This window comes from Pomacea canaliculata, linkage group LG10 (genome assembly GCF_003073045.1).
Source record: "Pomacea canaliculata isolate SZHN2017 linkage group LG10, ASM307304v1, whole genome shotgun sequence".
Classification (NCBI taxonomy): domain Eukaryota; kingdom Metazoa; phylum Mollusca; class Gastropoda; order Architaenioglossa; family Ampullariidae; genus Pomacea; species Pomacea canaliculata.
This window is the reverse complement of record NC_037599.1, coordinates 21,731,270-21,749,824: the sequence shown is the minus strand read 5'-3', so window position 1 is coordinate 21,749,824 and position 18,555 is coordinate 21,731,270. Positions and strand designations below refer to the sequence as shown.

Below are 18,555 nucleotides of genomic sequence, written 5' to 3'. Positions count from 1 at the left end.
AACATATTTCATTAATTTTTTTATTGAAGATGTAGCTTTTTAAACTTAAAAAATCACAAATATTCGATCTCGCGTATCTCGGCGTTGATAACGTGATCCTGACAACGGACAAAAACAGGTTAATGTTTACACGACCATTGTGCGATACATTGTATAGAAAAATTCTGTGGATAAAACACATACAGGTTTTGTGAAATATATGCTATATAATGTTAGGCTGATTAGCATAATTTTATCATTATTATTTTTTGTTTATTATATATCTTTTAATGTTTCACGTTGTAGTCGGTGAGATTCATTCTGAAAACAAGCAGACGACAGACCGGAAATGTCGTCTGCTTTAGAAAGTTTTGGAAGGATATCCGTGATACTGATTTTCTTTCCTGAAAAATGTTATGCCTCATCCTTCTTCATTTACCATGTATAATAATTTTAATATACGCTGTTTTATATATAAGTCGGTCTCTTCGTCTTTGCTGCTTTTCTCTCCTTGCATTGCTTCAAAGAGAAATTCGTCAGACGCCCTTTCTCCGTTTGGAGTTCGCTGCTCCTTTCTCTTTGGACTGTGTCTACGTTCAAAGCTTTCAGGCTTGGCTTCAAAGCCTACCCCCTTTTCTTTGAAAAAAAGAAATATCTGTCACAATCAAACAAACTTTTCCACTCACTCCTCAGTTCTTAATCTCCATCCATACACATCTTTTATGCTTGTCACGGTGTCATCCGTTTCCATCTTTTTTTTTTCCCATAAAAAAAGCTGCATGGCAAACTTTCGGGGAAATGTACTTTATAAATTCAATTGTTATTTACATATACATACATACCTACATACACTTCAGATGTGTCCAACTTTACTCTGAAAATGGTTTGTTCCAGATAAACATCGGCCCCTCCTCAGAAGTTTTTGGAAGGGACAAAGACTACTTCAATGTTGAAAAGATGGCCCTGCTTCCTGCATATATACTGCCTTTCTTACACATGGCTGAGCAAAACTGCTGCTTGGCCAAAGTAGTTAATAAAAGTATCACAGAAATCGATGCTGAACTCCCATCTCTAGAGAATTTGAGAAATACATTGCCACAAAGAGAAATGAAAGATAGCAGCAGTGCAGAAAAAAATTATCTTTTAAATGATAGCAAAGAGTTGGAGTTAAAAATGTCCCGTGGAGATGGACAAGAAAAATATGAGGAACTCGCATGTTCCACTAACTCAGAATGTATTAAACAAACCGATCTAGCAGCGAGAGGCAACAAACATACGTCAGAAAATCTGCTGCTGGATGGTGTAGAAGATGTATCTTGCATCGGAGACCTTTCCAGAAGATTGTCAGTAAATGAATGTGTAGGTGATTCTGATGTGCATGCTGCGCCCACAGAAGGCACGGATATTGCTGTTTACGACGAAGATGACTTAATGCAGCAAGAACTGTCTCACAGTATGCACTTTCGAGTGGAAGCAAATGTTCAAGTGTGTCTTAACAGCAAAAATTTAGACGATGCCGCAAAACATAGTGGTACGCCAAACACAGTAGATACTAACACTCTTCAGATTGTCCCAGAAGTTGCGAACAACACCAGAAGAACTGACGAATGGTTCGAAAATATTGATGAAAATAATGTAAAAAATGCGGCTCACTTCTCACAAGAAAAGCTTGAACATCATGTAGAAATTTCCACCCATAAGCCGTTACCCGCAGACGCATTAAGCATTAAAGCAGACACAATCAGCAAACCAGAAGTCTTTCTAACTACTTCGAATGGTTTAGCATCTGAGCACTGTTTTCAGAAAAGCGAAAACTTGAGAGCTGAGTACTCTGATTCGGGTGACAAAATGATCAGAGGAATTTCTGATCAAGAGGTTCCTGGTGATACGCTCTTGTGCTGGACTGGAGAATGCGATAAGCAAGTGGCCGAAGACCAATGCTTCTACGATCAGATGCATAACAAATCATCCTCAGGTAAGTAAGAAAACCTTTCTTGACGCTGCCTGTTGGTTGATGATGCCACAAATCCAACAAATGTTTCGAATGCGGAAGTCACAAGTCTGTGACATAAATAGCGCAGTTCTTGAACTGTCAGTAGTTCCTGTAAAACACAAATTTCAAATGCAGTATTTTATTTTCTGTAGGCAAACAAAATCCATCGGCAAATTTTAAGTGGAAGTATAGGCCGTCTATTGAGGAAACAGACGAGACCTCCACTAGCCCTGTGAAAGGTGAGTGATACCTTTTGGGAATGCCTGCTTTTGTGCAACATTCATGTACAGTTATGTTGCCTAGAACAGAATACGTAAAAATCTGTTTTGGACTAAAATACATTAAAATTAAAAAAAAATAATGAATGAAAAAAATGTGAACATACCAAGAAGGATGCGACGATGCGTAGCAGTTAAAATGTAAAATGCAAAGGGATTTTTGCGCTTCCGTGCGTGCGTGTGAGTTTTCAGATTTTTGAGAATAGGGGTTGTATTGTGCTCATATCAGTCGTCTGAAATAAAATGAACGCTGTTAGATCTTGAACAGTATATCCAAGTCTTGGTCACCAACATATCTTTCCATTTCGAATAACAGTTGATGGTGGCTTTAGTCTGGAAACTGTTCGGCCCCTACCAGTCGCATCCCTCATAAGGAGCCTCCGACTGGGTCTCTCTCGCAGACAGAAAGTCAGGCGTTTGCATTCTTTCAAGCAGCAACAGCATCATTGACTGTTTCAATGAATGGAGAATCATTTGAAAGTAATGAAATTTGCAAGGAATAATATCTTTGCTCGTTCAACTTTAGGTATAGATTTGTTATTTGTTGGTATTTAAGTCAACACATCTTAAGATGTGTGCGTGAACTCGCGCGCACGTGTGTCAATCTCAGTTTAATAAAATGTAAAATAAGTGAGTTTATGTTATTTCTTTAGCTCTGAGTTCTGTGAAGTATAGCTTGAGGATTTAATCATTTGTAATATTCAAAAGAAAAGCATTTAGATTGTTCATATATACGATGTCTCAGTAAACTAATACAATCAGCTGACTGTTGTGGTGGACATGTTCCACCATACATCGTTAAAGTAGCAAATGTCAGCTTTTTCCAGTGATGTGTTGCGCTCGTCAAGTTTTCTTCTTTGTTTTGATTGCCATATTCACCTTCGACCCCTTTTCTCGAATACAGAGCTTCACAACTGTTATTTTGCACGTTAGCTGGTAGCAGTAAAACATGAATCGCTCTTCATATTGCACAGTTTTGTTGGCTTAAACATTTTCCTTCTCCTTCAGTAAAGTCTGTGTATTTGCAGCTGAAACCCGTGGAAAAATTTGTTGCTATTAGATTTTTGGAACTACTCTCATTTTCCTGCTATCGTCTTTTTTTCTTACGTTCGTGTGATAATTCTTATTCTTACAACGTTTTTCATTTTTGTCTTTACTCCAAGTCCCTGTACCAGGAGGAAGAAAATTGAAGAATGCCCTAGTCGACATAAGTGCTCTGGCACTGTGGACTAGAGAACGTTGAGTCAAGTTGTATGCGTACTTTTTGTGCGCGCTTTCAAGATTGATTAATTGAATATTAATAAACGTTGTGTTCCATTTGGATGAAATAAATGACAAGAGGCATTAGGGCTATCATCATCTGAACGCACACATTGGATATCCTTTAATATATGTAACTCGACATCGTATTCAATTCGCTCTATCGTCGACAGTATGAGACAATTATTCCTGTCTCTTTTTCACACACACTTTCGGTGTCTGAGAAAGATTATGAATGGGAAGTAACCTTCAATACAATTCACATCTGCAGCGCGTGATTACTTCCCTTATATTTTGGAAAACTATGACATTTCTACAGGATACGGAGATTAGTAGAGCACTAAATCTCAAAAATAGAAGAAGCAATTCTTCTTTTATTTCATCTTACTGACAAAGGGAAATAACTTGATATAAATGTACCTGTTTCTCTCAAAGTATGATACAACGTGCGTGAAAAAAGAGCAAACATGCCACGAACTTAGATTACGGGACTGCTGGCAGACGATTTTTTTCCTAGTTAACTACTAAAACTAAGCAGGTGTGTACAAAGCTTCTGGTTTAGTAACGTTCATTGTTTAGGCTCGCTGATAATCTGTGTCACAAACCTGTTGTCTATTTAAAAAAAAAGTTTAATGTGAACGGAAATCGGATCGGCGAATGTTGGAGTGTTATGCGCGTGTGTGGGCACGAGCGTGGATGTGAGCGTCTCATGACGGCCGCTTTTTCTTTGATGTAACGGCGCCATTGAGGGGCTCCACTCATAAAAATGTTGAAAATGAAGAGTGCCAGGTGGAGAACGATTTCTGCTGCCTTATGCGCTTCCGTGACTGTGACGGGAGGAATACCTGATCGTTTTTTTCCAGCACTTTATTCAAGTTCTGACCAGACTTAAAGTTGATAAGTCCTGAAGTACTATTTTCATGTGAAACCTGCTGAGGTGAGTCTGCGTAGGTTTTAATTTTCATATTTTTTTTTTGTATGTAAGTTTCGGACGAAAATAGCAATATAATGTCTTTAACTGAGTGTCAGATTTTAAGAAGTGCACTTTTTTGTTCAGGTTTTTTTTAAAAATTATTATTCTGTCTCCATTGTTCGACGTGGGCTGGTACGCTGAGTCTAACTTCAAGAGGAGCGGCAACAGCGAAAGACCGTGTATCGTGTTTCTGAGGTGAACTTTTAATCAAAGACTTTTACTGCGTTCAGGGGGATTTACTGTTATATGTTTTCACGTAGATTTAAGTTAAGTTTGGTAGTTGTATTTTTTGTTAATTATTTATTCATTTTTCTAATTCATATTTTGTTGGTGTTTTAATCTAGTGTGCATGGCTATAGAGCCGTAAATGACAATCTGCCAATGCCTTTTCTTTTCAGGTTGCTGTAGCGGGATTTCTTTACACATTGTAGCTAATCTTTAGTACCATCTAGGGCAGGGGTGGGCAATTAATATTCCCAAGGGGCCGCATGAAAAATTGGGATGGTTTCAGAGGGCCGGACTAATATAGTTAACTCAATTCTACCCAATACTGTATATATAGTATCAGGGCTTCTGCTAAGGCTAAATTCTTTGGGGTCCCAGGGACCCCTTCTTCAGATTTTTAAGGTGTCCCTGTTCTTCGCCCAAATTTGAAGGGGACCCCATTGACGAAAATTGAAGGGGTCCTCCGAACTTTTAATGCGTACTGTACGCAATTTTTTTGCGTAAGCAGAAGCTCTGAGTATATATACTTTCATCAGCGGGAGTAACATTCTAAAAATTATTTTTACCATATAATTTTAAACTTTTTTCAAACTGTGGTTTACAGCAGGAATGTTATTATAAGCATTATCAAGTCACTTTTAATGCATATTGCACAACCAGATTCGACAGATATATATATAAATTTTGGCCCTAATTTCCAATAAGATACACAGCAAAGTCTGGGAAAGTTTTCTAGTTGTGTGTTAGTTAATTAATTAGTTAATAATTTCACCAACTAGCATATTCAAACTTTACTGACGTGTAGCCTGCTATGAGGCTTGCCTGAGCATTTCTGTCAAGTGTTACCCATGATACAGAAAAAGGACATGCATTGTATCCTAAAATATGGTTTTTATTGTTATTTCTTCAACCTTAAGGTGATTTCATACGATGAGGGAGGGGAGGGAGAGGGAGAAGAAGCCGGATACCTGGAGAAAACTCCCGATGCGCAGCCCTGCCTACAGATGTCACACAGAGAGTGTTCCGAGACTAGATCTGAACCCAGGGCCTCTCACTGCAAATTACAAGTAAGTGTCTTAATCACTACACTACCAGGAGCTTCACATGTGTTTTTAATATCCTTCCCGCTGAAAATGTAAGCAATTCAGGACCATGGCACGTCCGACACAGCGTTTGTAATTACAGTCCTAAAGTGTCAGTCACCACTGGAACACACATGCTTTTACTCTCCGTCTTTAAATATCTCATTGACCTTTACCGCCGAAGTTCCAGTATAAGGGCATCACCAATAACGAAAGACCGTTTTCCTATGTGTACTATAATCAATAATCTTTTCCCATTCCTCTAGTATTAATGTCATTTTACCAAAGAACTCAAGATAATAAGGTTTCAAATTGAGAGCTGTCAGAACGTTTTTGTGTAAAATGATCTTGTTCAATGTTCTTGCTGTACACGATCAGGGTTTGGAAGAAAACTCGTTAGCATGTTCCACTAGTCCATAAGAGAATCTCTGAGGAAATATTGCGTGGTATCTCTGATTTGGTGAGTTCGACATCCGAGGCCTACCGCACTTAAGTTATTGACCACCATGAAGTAATGAGTGAATTTGAGTTAATGACCACATATTGTTTACATAGTGGAGAGGGGAAATAAAGTCAACCAGTCACCTATCAAAGCTGACAGAGACTACTTTCTACAGGAACTATTGACTGTGATTTCCCTAGGGCGTAATGTCAGCACAGGAAATATCAATTTGAGAACAGCTTGCTTCCACGTTATAAAAGACAATAAAAATGAACAGATTTATAAAAAAGAAGGTCTTATGAAAAGCGAGGAGATGATAGTTTTTTAAAAACTGAAAGTTTGGTAGACAATGAAGGTTAAATTCCGTGACACGAGATTTTGCCAACCGAAAGAACATGAATTATTTTCCTGACGCATTCAGGCTTCCCACGTCTTGTGTTTTCTCCTCAAATCCTTTATCACACCCTTTCTCTCCCTTTCTCTCTGGAAGTGGAAGGAATAGGTTCAGAATCAAGTCACACAACTAGCATTGCCAGGTGTATCATTAGTTTTGTCTGTTACATTGTCACAATGGCTGTTTTTGAGAAAATTCTCACGTGTCAAACTGTGTTCCAAAATACTATACCTTTTTACTTTGTATGTGTAGGTCCTTCAGCTTTTGCTTGTGTCGATGAGGCAGAGATTCTGACAAAGCTACTCGGTTTGTTCACACTTTAGTTGAGCAATGTCATCTCATCAGTCCAAGGCCGTATCATCTTTCTCTGATCAATATCATTACACATTACTCTGTCTCTTGTTTTCACTCTGCATCCTCTTTCATGTCCCTTCTTACACAGCGCAGGTCAAAAAGTTTGACTAAATTATGTACGTGGACACTATTTTTATGCCAATAAATAAATAAGATTGAAAATTCTCGATCATTTTTCAACCATACTGTCATCTTTATAAATTAATTCCGTGCAGGGTCTAACAGGCACTTGATTTTTTTTCTTGCGTAAGAAGGATCATAATCGACTGATTTAATAACAGGAATCTTACTGACCGGTCAGCATATGTAAATTACTTCCCTACACATCGCTCAATGTTTTATTATTTTCCCTCCAAGTACAAGAAAATACATTTAGCAGGCAAAGGAAAAAAATACAAGCCATCACACACGCTTTTGTAGACTGAACAAAAAGTAAGTAGGTTTCTGCTCACTAATAAGGTTAAAAAAAGCAATTCCATAACCTGTTTAGGATTGAGGTATGAGAGACTACCATTATATTGGAGCCAGCATATCTTTGCGACAGTGGTGCTCTCCTCTCCCACGCTGCCTTTCCGCCCCCAGGGTTAACTTGATTAATTTTTCATTTAGCTGCGTGGACAGAGGAAGTATCCTTCTCCACACGGGTGTCGAAACGGCTAGAATTCAAGACCCCAAGATGGTACTGTACCCATAAAACTAGCTGCTTCCCTGTTTTAAATATTGCTGTGTTTTACTGTATTGCAGTAGTAACAATTGCCAAAGCCATCTGCAAGCAGGAAAATAAACTGTCGTTAAATTTGTTGTATACTTTTTGAGGCAAATATACGACATACAGCACCTTTTGTTATCCATGACACGAAGCTGTTTGCCACAGGCGCCAGCTGTCCTACTGGGAGTCAAGCGAAACAGGGATGTTTTCAGTTATCTCTCTTGTCATCTAGTGGATGACATCGTGAACCCACAGTGACGTAGCCTGGGTCATCAAAGCAAAGCATGCAGCGACACGCTTTTTGAACAAAGCAGACACCCCGGTATCTTGCTAATGTCGAGTCCATGGTTAAACCTCGCCAGGGCTATTGCAAAAGAACATTTGATTGCTCTACATTTGTTTTGGTATCAAAACGATCGGTTTTCCATTCTGTTGTACTGCGGTGTGAGCTACTTTTCAGGGTTCAGACCATAACTGTCTCCCGGGGATCATAAACACACTTTCATCCAGACATAGAATATTTGGCGTGCACTCGATACTCTAGATGAAGGAACAATACACATTGTATTGAAATGCCCCCAGCAAGTTGTACTCATTTATTCTAATATTGTAAAGGTTTCATCTCATAAATTAATGATATTGATTCGGCGGCAGTTTGGGAGGTGGAGGTGGTTATTTGTCCATGACCTTTTAAAGTGTTGCTGTCATCACCACCGAACCTGTTTCCACTATTCGAGATAACCTCACTGCTACTTATGCTACTCCTACTTCTACTACTGCCACTGTCTGTTGCAGACCTTACTCATATCTTGCTGCAACAACAGAAAATACTTCTAGCAGCACTACCATTGAATCTATTACTGTTGTTATCCACGGTCGTCTGACACAGTGAGTAGGTGTTGGTTACTAACACAATGACGATCGGTTGTCTTAGGTTCAGGTCTTGTCTCAAGCACGTTATTTTTTCCCTGCATTTACATCCGCTGCTTGACCATAATATTGCCATTACTGTCTAGACGTAAATCACCAGTTCTACATTTCTCTCGCCAGCTGCTGTTATAGATACTATCACTGAAATTGTAGCTGCCAATACTGTTAACAGTACTGTCAACACCAGCAAAAACGCAGAGATCAGTAGCAAAGTATATTTAATAAACATATGATTTCAGTTCTGTCTGCCTGTTATCCTCTGGAACTCAGCGGCACACTGATTAAGTGATTTTCATCATAAGTAGGGCTGTCCACTCTATTAAAAACTAACTAAAATAAAGATGGAAACAAAAGCACACAAGAGGAATAATGCCCAGTACACAGCTCAGGATATAAAATTCGGCTCAGATCAGAGGATTTTCTAACGAGCTCTTCATCCCTTACCCCAACATCTCGTGTAAAATCTTTGCTCAAACAAAATGCAGTCATATTCAGTGTTGCATGCATAGATTAGATACTAACGACATGAAGAAAAGATTTCAGTGATATAGAAAAGGAGGATTCTTCTTGCTCCTACTCGCCCCCAGTGGAGCATATGGCTGAAACTACACCCCGCCATCGGACCCGGTTCAGGGCGTCCATCTCCAGCTGGGACCATGTCATGACAGCTGCCTCCTCCTCTCTGTGGACCCATCTCCTCCATATCTGAGAAATGGGAGATAATAGGAGGAGAATTGCGTCCCTTGACTTGCAGGACATTGGCTGCTGGGAGCACAGCTGGAACCCCTCACTGCACGCGCTGCTCTTGTTGTCAGCTGGCAGAGTGAGTTTTGCGTGTTTACTTCCAAGGCTTCACGCCTCCACATTTCCATGACTGGAAGCTGCCGCTAGAATTTTTTATGGGCGGCGAAAAAGCATAGTGGGAACCACGACTACAATCACAACTACGAAACAAAACAAAAACAGCAAAAACAGCACCAAAACCAACGACCATCTCCTGTCAAGACGTGAGGACAGCGCCGAAAGCGGACGCTCATTTTTTTTTTTAAATTCATGCTCCAAAAATCTGTTAAAGTGCAGAGACAGCGCACACTGTGTCGCCGGTACCTGCGACAAGGCTTCGTGTGTGTTTTCGAAGGCGGACAAGACTGTGTTCGTCCTTACCTTTAAACTCGTGTCTGACGAACTTCACGCCCAGAAGAAAAGTCCATTGCGCTCGGCACACAACAATTCAAGGTAGGCGGGTACAGCTACATCATAAAAACATATAACTGAAATAAAAATCCCTCTCAAGTGTATTTTTTTTCTAGATTTATTAACCAAGCTGACAGCGTGTGTGTATAATATTTATTTTTATCATTTTGTTTCGAAGCATAAATATTATTACAGGTATTTATTCGTACTGTATCTTATTTGCATATCTACCCATGCACCGGTCGGCTATAAACCCACCTATCCATACATCTATGTGAGATAAGAGAAAAAGAGAGAGAAATGAAAAGTCTACTATGTGGATTCAAAAAGTAGTTTTGCTCAAAAGATTCATAATTTAAACTGCAAATGTAATAACACTACCAGCGACATTCAAAATTAAATCATCCACATTTTTACTTTTCTAACTAGTTTATTTAAATGGAGTATACTTTTCTCTAATTTTCAGAAATGGTGCTGTGGTTAGTCTAGTATCCAAGACTTAGTCTAATACTTATCTTGTGTATTGTTGAGAATGCCTGTGTATTCGCTTGAATCCAAGATTTGCTAGGAGTCATATCTCGGAGTTTGCATGTATTTGGACAGTTCCATTACGTAAAAGGCACTTCGGCAAAAGCTTTGTGAAGCATGTTCACTTTTGGTCGTCTGCTATCCCACCGACAGAGGCAGAGATCCCCAATAAAACAGTTATGTTCTCAAAGTTATATCAGAACTCCTACCGGGTCAGTTGCGGATACATTTCAGTTGATTGTGCTGCACGTGTTTCTGGCGTTTACCGCTGAACTTTCAGTAAACTGCATCAGCAAATTGGTTTTTTAAAAAAAATAATTTAAATCCGACCCTCTTTTTCGGACAAAGCAAATCACCCGATGAGTAACAGGCTGAGGTAGGGTGGGTCCAGAACCATTTCTTTTTAAAAAGATATTAAAACAGAAATTGACAGTCTGGGGAAGCCACTGTAAATATGTGTGTGTGCGCGTGCATGGATTGCGGACGACCTAGACGGAGCAGAGCCAGACTAATAGAAACATTATAAATAATTAATTTATAACTAATAACCATTATCTGAAAACTGCGCATTAAGCTTTGTCGCCAATAAGCTTACAGCGTCTTCAATGGTAACATGGTAAACATGATAAATAGGAAATTTAAAGGAAGTTTTTTGATTTGGAGAAATTTAAAAGTGTGTGTGGGGTGCTGGAGGTGGGCGTAGAGAGCACTAAAGCTCTAAACACAACGAGAGTTATGCCATGCAAAGAGCGGTTCATGCAATCGACGGAAGAAAGCTTAATGAGTCATGAAAAGTCTGCCCTGACATTTTGGCTTGGCCGTGAACTCTGTCGACTGCTGTCTGCCCATTGAGGTGACAATATGTCACATTATCGGCTCGCCACTTGTCCCGCGTGGTCTTTGGCACTGATGAGATAAATTTCAGGGCTGGAACCACTCACTTCCAGCCGCTGCATACATCTAATGGCTCACTAATAACAAAATTATCATTTTTAGAGTTGAGTACCTGTTATCCACTATGATGTTAAATCAAGCGCATGAAGCCATTCGCATGAAGTATATGAGGAACGGGAAAACGAACCAAGTCCCTCTTTCTTTATGTGAGGTGTAATGCCTGCCAGCAGAGGACATTTTGATAGCTATTGGATATCTCCATAAAATTAGCATTTCATAAATGTCTCCTCGTCACATTCGAGGCTCGCTTTTGACAGGAGAGCTTGGTGTCCACACGAGAGCTTGATGTTCATATGCAACTCTGATGAATACACTAAAAATTGCTACTGTTTCACGAGTGCAGAAAGTGGCTGTAAGATGCTGAGACATTCCGTACATTGGACTATGAAGAAAACAACCAGTTTGGCACACCCTACTCCTCGCCAAAGGGCAGTCAAACACCGGATATTAAAACTTCTCAGCGAAAGACCTTTATTGGTGATTATTCATTCTTTCCACCGTCTTATATCTGCCCAACAAAGCAGTAGACAACAATATGAGTTAAAGGTCAGGTTTTCTCTTCGCAGCCCCTGCCTGCTCTCATGGGGTGCTGTGCTCCACAGGGTTATGACCTAGGACATGACTCAAGAGTCTTTTAGAAGCAATCACAGTCTTAGTAATGGAGAACTCGGCGGTGGTGGGGAGAGCTGTACACTCCTTGCCTGTTACTTGTTTCAGGCGCCGGAAAAAGGTATTTTACACCCGACTTCTTGGGACTGCCAAATAGATGAATCCGTGACAAGGCTATTTCTCAACAAAATGTACACTAATATCACATACAGAAATCTAGCTTTTAAGCAACATATTCACCCTCTCCTCCTATCCCTTCAAACCTATAATCTGTATCGAGAAAATTTTATACAGCAGTCTTATTCATCATTTTTAACTTTCATTTTTTTTTCTGTATGGGATGAGGCAGATGGGAATGGAGAACAAAACCGCGACATTAGGGTCATGAAGTGCGCCTGTGCAGTTAGTTTGACACATACCGGGGAGGACATGTTCAGGCTGTCGATGATTTTAGATGCTACATTGCCAAAGGTGAATTTCCCCCGGAAATAATGTAAACATACCTAAATATCTTATGCTAGTGTGTGTGCGCACTCGTAGGTACGCATGTAGATAAAAATGTATATATCTATGCATGTCTGCTGCCTTTTCGCAAGCTTCAAAGAGTCCAGACAATGCTGGGATGTTAAGGTACAAACGAACAGTTTCATGAAGCAGGTTAATGGCCTGAAATTCAGGGACCACACAACAGCAGGGTGTTAGTATCGGGAAGACTTGAAAGGGAAGTCATTAGTATTTTTAGGACGTCAGCAAAAAGAAGAGAACAGAGCCTCCTACACAATGTCCAATCCTCATTCATATCTTCCTGTTTTCAGTCAATGACAAGTAATTCGGCTTTTATCCTTCCGACATTGGATCCGAGATGTACTAGCTGAACTGTGCAAGCAGACGGTCTTGCAGAAATTAGAAGCAAACAATGCTGAGGAAACTGTTACTGCATAAACTTTCCCGTCGGCAACCTCTTGATCTTTGCTATTGGCAAACTGCTGATCAGGGCCAGCCGTTTGTTTGAAAGTCAGGCTGAGGAAGGAACAGAAGTGGGTTATTTAATCAGACTGAGAATAAGAAAATGAGCCAAATCAGAAGTGCATACCTAAAAAGTTGCACGTTGGTAAAATGTCAGATAAAATAAGGCGAATTAAGTGCCAAGAATGCAGACCACATGTAGACCGAACACAGGACTTTGTCTGCTTAAAAAGACGCGAAAACAATGGGAGGCGACGACGAAAGGAAGAAAACAGTGAGTTCGCCTGAAGACTGGGGTGCTGTTGGGTAGTGTGGTCGTTAATCCCGACAATTTCTAGTGTATACAGATGGATTAGGGCCAAAGCACCTCGCACACATTATTGTCACGAGAGACCGGAATTATGGGAAATTTAGGCGACTGTTTGTTAGGAGAGACTGGAATTACTTGAGAAGTACGTGACTGCCATTGGATATAATTGTGAAGTTGATGTCCACGTTAAGCTGCATTACAACAATCTGCTTTGACATGATAATGGATGCCTCTAATCTCTCAAACTCTGGTACCAGTGCCACGAAAGGCAACGAGGAAAAAGTCAAAATTTCGATCAATCACCGATCTTTCGGATGTTGGCTTGTCGTGTTCCATTGTCATTGCGCACCCTCAGCAGCAGAGGAGCATCTAAGGTCAGTGAAGTCATTCATGGACTTGAGGCTTTTTTACGTGGGTGGGAAGAAAATGTTGACAGAAGAAGAAGGAACAGCTGTCATCCAAGATCTTGTGTGAAAAATGCGTTTCTTTAAATGATTGAGTTGAGCTCGGTATGCAATAAAATACACATACATCAGACATGCACATCTGTATATTTTCTTTGTCGTGGGTGCAACAATGGGAGAGCTTAGACCACATGTTGCTGGGTCGAGCCGTGGACACTGTGACGTCACGGGTTTGCCCTCCTTCAGAGATGGTTGTTGTGTCTCAGATGTTGGGAAATATTATATTGTCTCAAGCTCAACCGAGTAAATGCACTTTGAAATGAAAAATTGCACTAAGTGAGATCTTTAAACAGTTGCCCTGACCTTGCAGAGTACAAGGCAAATAAACACGAAACCTGGCAAGCTTCTCTGTGTAATCAAGGACAACGTTTCCTGCTTTTTGACCAGTCTTTCCTCTCCTTCTCTTGTCAGTAGGTGCTGTCTTTCAGCACGTCTTTGACCTAGAGAAACGCCGAGCCGTCCATTTTACGTCGGTGCCACGTGAAAGTTGCAAAGATCGTGATGACGAACGTACGCTGGTCACGGCTGGTGTGCTGTGAGTGCTTTCCCTCGGCCCACGCTCCGCCTCAGGCACGTGTGCAGATGTTGAGAGACCAGTCGTAACCTAAATTACTTCGCACCTGTGGATCCCTTAAGACAAGCCAAATGTTTTCAAAGGCAACCGATGGCTTTCATTGATCGTCGTCTGTCAGATCTTTTCTTGATTTGCAAGGTAAAATTGTTTTATGCGAGATAATTTAAAAAAAAAGGCATTGTAAAGACAGGTCCCTTAAGCACATACAACCTGCGAACCGGAAACTGTTGATTCCTTATTTTTCCCTCAGAGGTCGAGCATCTGGGATTGCTTTTCAGTCTGGAATTCACTGGTAATAGAAACCGTGTCAGCCCCTCACCTCACGAAAAAAAAAAAAACAAAAACAAAAAACAAACCTGATCCGTCTGTCATCAACTGCTGACGTCCATGAAGAGGTTCAGAGCACCTGAATGCTAGCTGGCTGCGCAAATCGAGTTCAGGAGTAGGAACCGTAACTCGCGATCTTCCGGTATGGCACAGTCAATTAGGCATTCAAGCACTCCTCCGAATTTCCAAGACACCTTTCACTCATCACTGTGGCGGAAAGCAGACAGAAGAATATCATCACAACAACTAGAACGAATCTTCCTTTACACCTGCACTCGTTCCTTGTCACCTAATAAATTACTTCAGTGGATTCCACCACATCTTTTTTCCATAACTAAGCTTACATCACGGCCATAAATCTCTGCTGGTCTGCTTACAGTCAAATTTTATGTTCTGTTTTGTTTTCAGTTTATTGGCTCGAAGTCATGGGAAGTGGACGGCTAGGACTTTAGCCCCAAAAGAGGGAATTAAAAAGTAACTAAGTAACAACTTTATCGCGAGTCTCTTGTTGATGTAAAGAATTTTATTGTGGTTCCAGATATTAAACTGCTAAATGGTTCACCAAGGCCTGGCATCCTACATCGCGAGAGAGTTGGTCTCGGCAAACAGCCAGCAGTCCAGACATACATCTCCGTGTTTACACGATACGGGGTACGAATGGTAGCTTTTCAGAGACCATTTTTCAAACTTTCTTTCGTCTTTGCTTATCAGGCAAAGGAGAGATGTTCATGTGACCTGTAAACCGGACGAGGTCAGTAGTCGCAAACTCTGATTGATTGTATTGAAAGTGTACTAGGAATTTCCCGGCTTTTTTCTTGTCTAGAAAACAGCAAGAATATGCGTGTGGAAATGCTCATATACCCTGAACTGCTTTCGTAAGAAAGGGAATGAATCCTTCTGCTGGGATGCGATATGACCAAGTTTTTCAAAAGACTGTGCTGCTGCGTCTCAAGTATTCAAACCGGTTAAAGAACTAGTAGAATGCACCCCCCCCACCCCTAATAAAATGTGTGAAATGAAATACTTTTTCTCCAAATTTAGGTAAATCCACCCCTTTCGTCATCTCGACAATTTGTGTTTAAAACCGGTTAGATACTGACATACAATACGGTTAGATACAATGACATTTTGTTGTTGTGGGACATGTAGGAATATTGTATTTGAAGCTTGTTATTTGTTGAAAGTGAGGTAATTCTTGAGTGTGGTAAGTCTGGCCGATTTCGTGTTCCTGACCCTCTGACCCTCGAGACCTGAACCACGCAAGAAAGCGTGACACCGCCATGCGATAGTATTTGCAGATTATGCGAGCTGCCCCATTAAGCTCGGTCTTAGCTCATGGTCAATGGACCAGCGGATGTCCGTCTCCCTTATCTTGGCAAGCCACTCACTGGCTGCAGTCCTCCCCGCTGTTCCCCTTGCACAGACTCGGTGCCTCACCCCCTGGCCCTCTGACTGTGGCTCACGTGATGACAGTTTAAAGAAGAAGTCGCTTATGTGATGTTACACTAGGAATTTGACTTGATGATGATCGCCACTTATTGGACAAATAACGATCACACTTACATCCCTGTTTGCAGACGCTACTGCTCGCACTGTTGTTTGTACACCCTCCTAAACATTCTCAACGGATATGCCCGCCCATACACACCATCTGTCTTGCTTTCTCACATCCTTGGTGGAGTTGTGCTGAATCAGTAAAGAATCAATCAATCTCTTTTCCTGACTTTCTTTCTTGCACATACACATACACTGCACACGTTTACTAGATATTATCCCCACATTTCAGAGTGGCCATAGATATCCATATTATTCAAATGTCTATATCAAGTTGTAAAATATCTATACCATATAAACTCCTATATCAAGATTGTAGTCAGATTGAAGTGGAGTTTGCGACCTGTAGGTGAGATGCGCAATGAACATTCTGAACAGTCTCTATAACTGTAAGGGTTGTAAATCTGTGAACACCACAGAAGCAACCGAATGGGTAGACTCTTTAAACTGTTGTTGCTGTTGCTGTTGTTGTTAAACAATTCGCCCGCACGCTGATGAAAGTCCTCTCCTCACAACGAAGCTTTCGAGAGTGTAGTGCGCTTTCTGGTGTTATTAGGTTTCTGCACGCTGGCATGATCTGTGTAAACATGTTGCCAGGGAAATGAAAATTTGAAATATGTCAGAAGGTACTGGTGATAAATCTGCTTGTCAGCACTATGATGAAGTCTGTCAGCTATCTTGTCAGTAGAACACCGACACATCCAGCCCTTCACACCTCTCTACTGAAAATAAACCTGAGTGTGCACACTCCACACACACTCCACACACACACCACACACACACAGACACACACATCACTTTAGTTTAAGAGTGTTGACATTTTGCCATGCCAACAAGATACAGAAACAAAATTTGCGAGGCTATGGAAAGAACTCGACGGGTAGCGGGTAAGGTACAGAGTGGTAAGGGCGAGGGAGTGGAAAGAGATGCAAATCATCTAGATGAAAGCTGTGGTGCACATGCAGAGGTTATTTAAATTAACAAAGCGTTCTTCGTGGTCAGGATTTTTTTTTCCAACCACCATTTCCGAGAGGCTGTTCACATGCGAGAGCGATCTTGACCGTCCGTGTCGTGTGATGGATGTCCGAACATCTTGCAAACAGAAAGGTTGTCCAATAGTTCCGCATGGGTAGGCTTTTTTTTAACGGATTTGTTTTAGATGAGTTCCATGAGAATTACAGTCTCATTTTTGAAAGTTCTTATATATTTTTGAGTAGGGGTGACGGTCAAGTTTTTGGTAGGTCACTTTGTGACAGCGCTGTATAGTGTGCGTAGAACTACTGTCTACATAAACACTGTAAATAGATGAGCGGCTGTCTACATATTACCCATAGACAAAGTGTATAGGAGGGTGGCTGAAACTTGCGCACATGAGGTAAGCTGCCATATGGTTCGTCACTCTCCAGTCTGCTGAGGGTCAACCCTAGTCTGTGGTGCTTCACTCTCTAGTTTGTACTGTCACTCTAGTTTGTAGTTCATCATTGTGTAGTCTGCGGTGCGTCACTCTCTGTAGTTCATCAGTGTGTAGTCTGCGGTGCGTCACTCTAGTTTGTAGTTACAGAATGGATCGAAGTCCTGGGAAAAAAGCGGCAGGCAGCCAACACAGAGACTGCTTGTGGATGAAAGGCCGCAGTCTCTCATCACAGGCCGTGCGTGCTGCTGCAAATTGCAGGTATTCGTTTGTTTAGTTCAGGTCCCATTTCCATCACGGCGGTTTTTAATATTGTTATTTTTATACACCATTCCTGGCTATGCTGCGACCATCACGTGATTTCCACAGGGAGGGTAACTGCGCTGGAACTGGTCAGGGCGAGGAGGGCCACACCACCCGAATATCCGATGGGAGGGACCGGTTTCTCTACTGAATAAATATAAATAAAGTAAGGACAAGCCCTGTATCTCCTGGTCGGCATCAGACCGCGTTCTCATGCGAAGGCCACTCCTGCCCGCAATTTTTCATTCATTCTTTCTCTCGTCCCTTGACTGATATCGGACTTTGAGGGAGAGCACATGGGTGAACACATCAGCTGACTCAGGGGCGTTTTGAGTGATGGTGAGCAGGTCCTGCACGGGAGATCAGTCCACTGCTTCACGTTTGTAAGCCAGTTTTTTCTGTGGCTTTGAACTCCTTCTAAGGTACTTTGAAGGACAACGTGTCGTGTCGGGTCCCATGGCGGCTTGACTGTTGCGAGTAGGGGTTGCTGCTGTCGTCTGAGGTTGACAACCGTACTGTGTAAAAGTCATTGGCCACAGACTGTTGCTGAATATGATTCACTCACTCACTCCTTTCTAGAGATACAGTCTAGGCTTTACTGTGGTCATTCACTTGTCTTAGACCCCAGCCGACTGCGTCTATATGGACCTTTGTGTACTTACCCTCAGTGTGTAGACCTTTGTGTATTAACTGACTTCAAGGTTCTCTTTATATACTGAAATATTTCAGTCTACCTTAAAGA

General features: G+C 41.2%; 2 protein-coding genes across 6 annotated transcripts in view; both read left to right on the top strand.

Moving 5' to 3' along the window:
* The first annotated feature begins 37 nt into the window (after positions 1 to 37).
* On the top strand, positions 38 to 4,677 carry LOC112574202. 2 transcript variants are annotated; one of them, XM_025255099.1, is made up of 4 exons: positions 38 to 118; positions 874 to 1,954; positions 2,125 to 2,211; positions 2,567 to 4,677. In XM_025255099.1, exons 2-4 carry the CDS (start codon positions 937 to 939, stop codon positions 2,698 to 2,700), a joined length of 1,239 nt encoding a protein of 412 aa, XP_025110884.1. In that variant the 5' UTR covers positions 38 to 118; positions 874 to 936; the 3' UTR covers positions 2,701 to 4,677. The 2 variants fall into 2 exon arrangements, with proteins under 2 accessions (XP_025110884.1, XP_025110883.1); XM_025255098.1 differs by having other exon boundaries at positions 105 to 185.
* Positions 4,678 to 5,651: 974 nt separating this feature from the next.
* The window catches only part of LOC112574201 (prostaglandin E2 receptor EP4 subtype-like), a 100,155-nt gene continuing 87,251 nt past the window's right edge, over positions 5,652 to 18,555 (top strand). The window contains exon 1 of one of the 4 annotated variants that reach the window (XM_025255093.1): positions 5,652 to 5,775. The gene's annotated coding sequence lies outside the window, so the exon portion shown is untranslated. Of the gene's footprint in view, positions 5,776 to 8,581; positions 9,856 to 18,555 lie in introns of those variants that run through there. The other 3 variants (XM_025255092.1, XM_025255096.1, XM_025255095.1) reach the window with 3 other exon arrangements.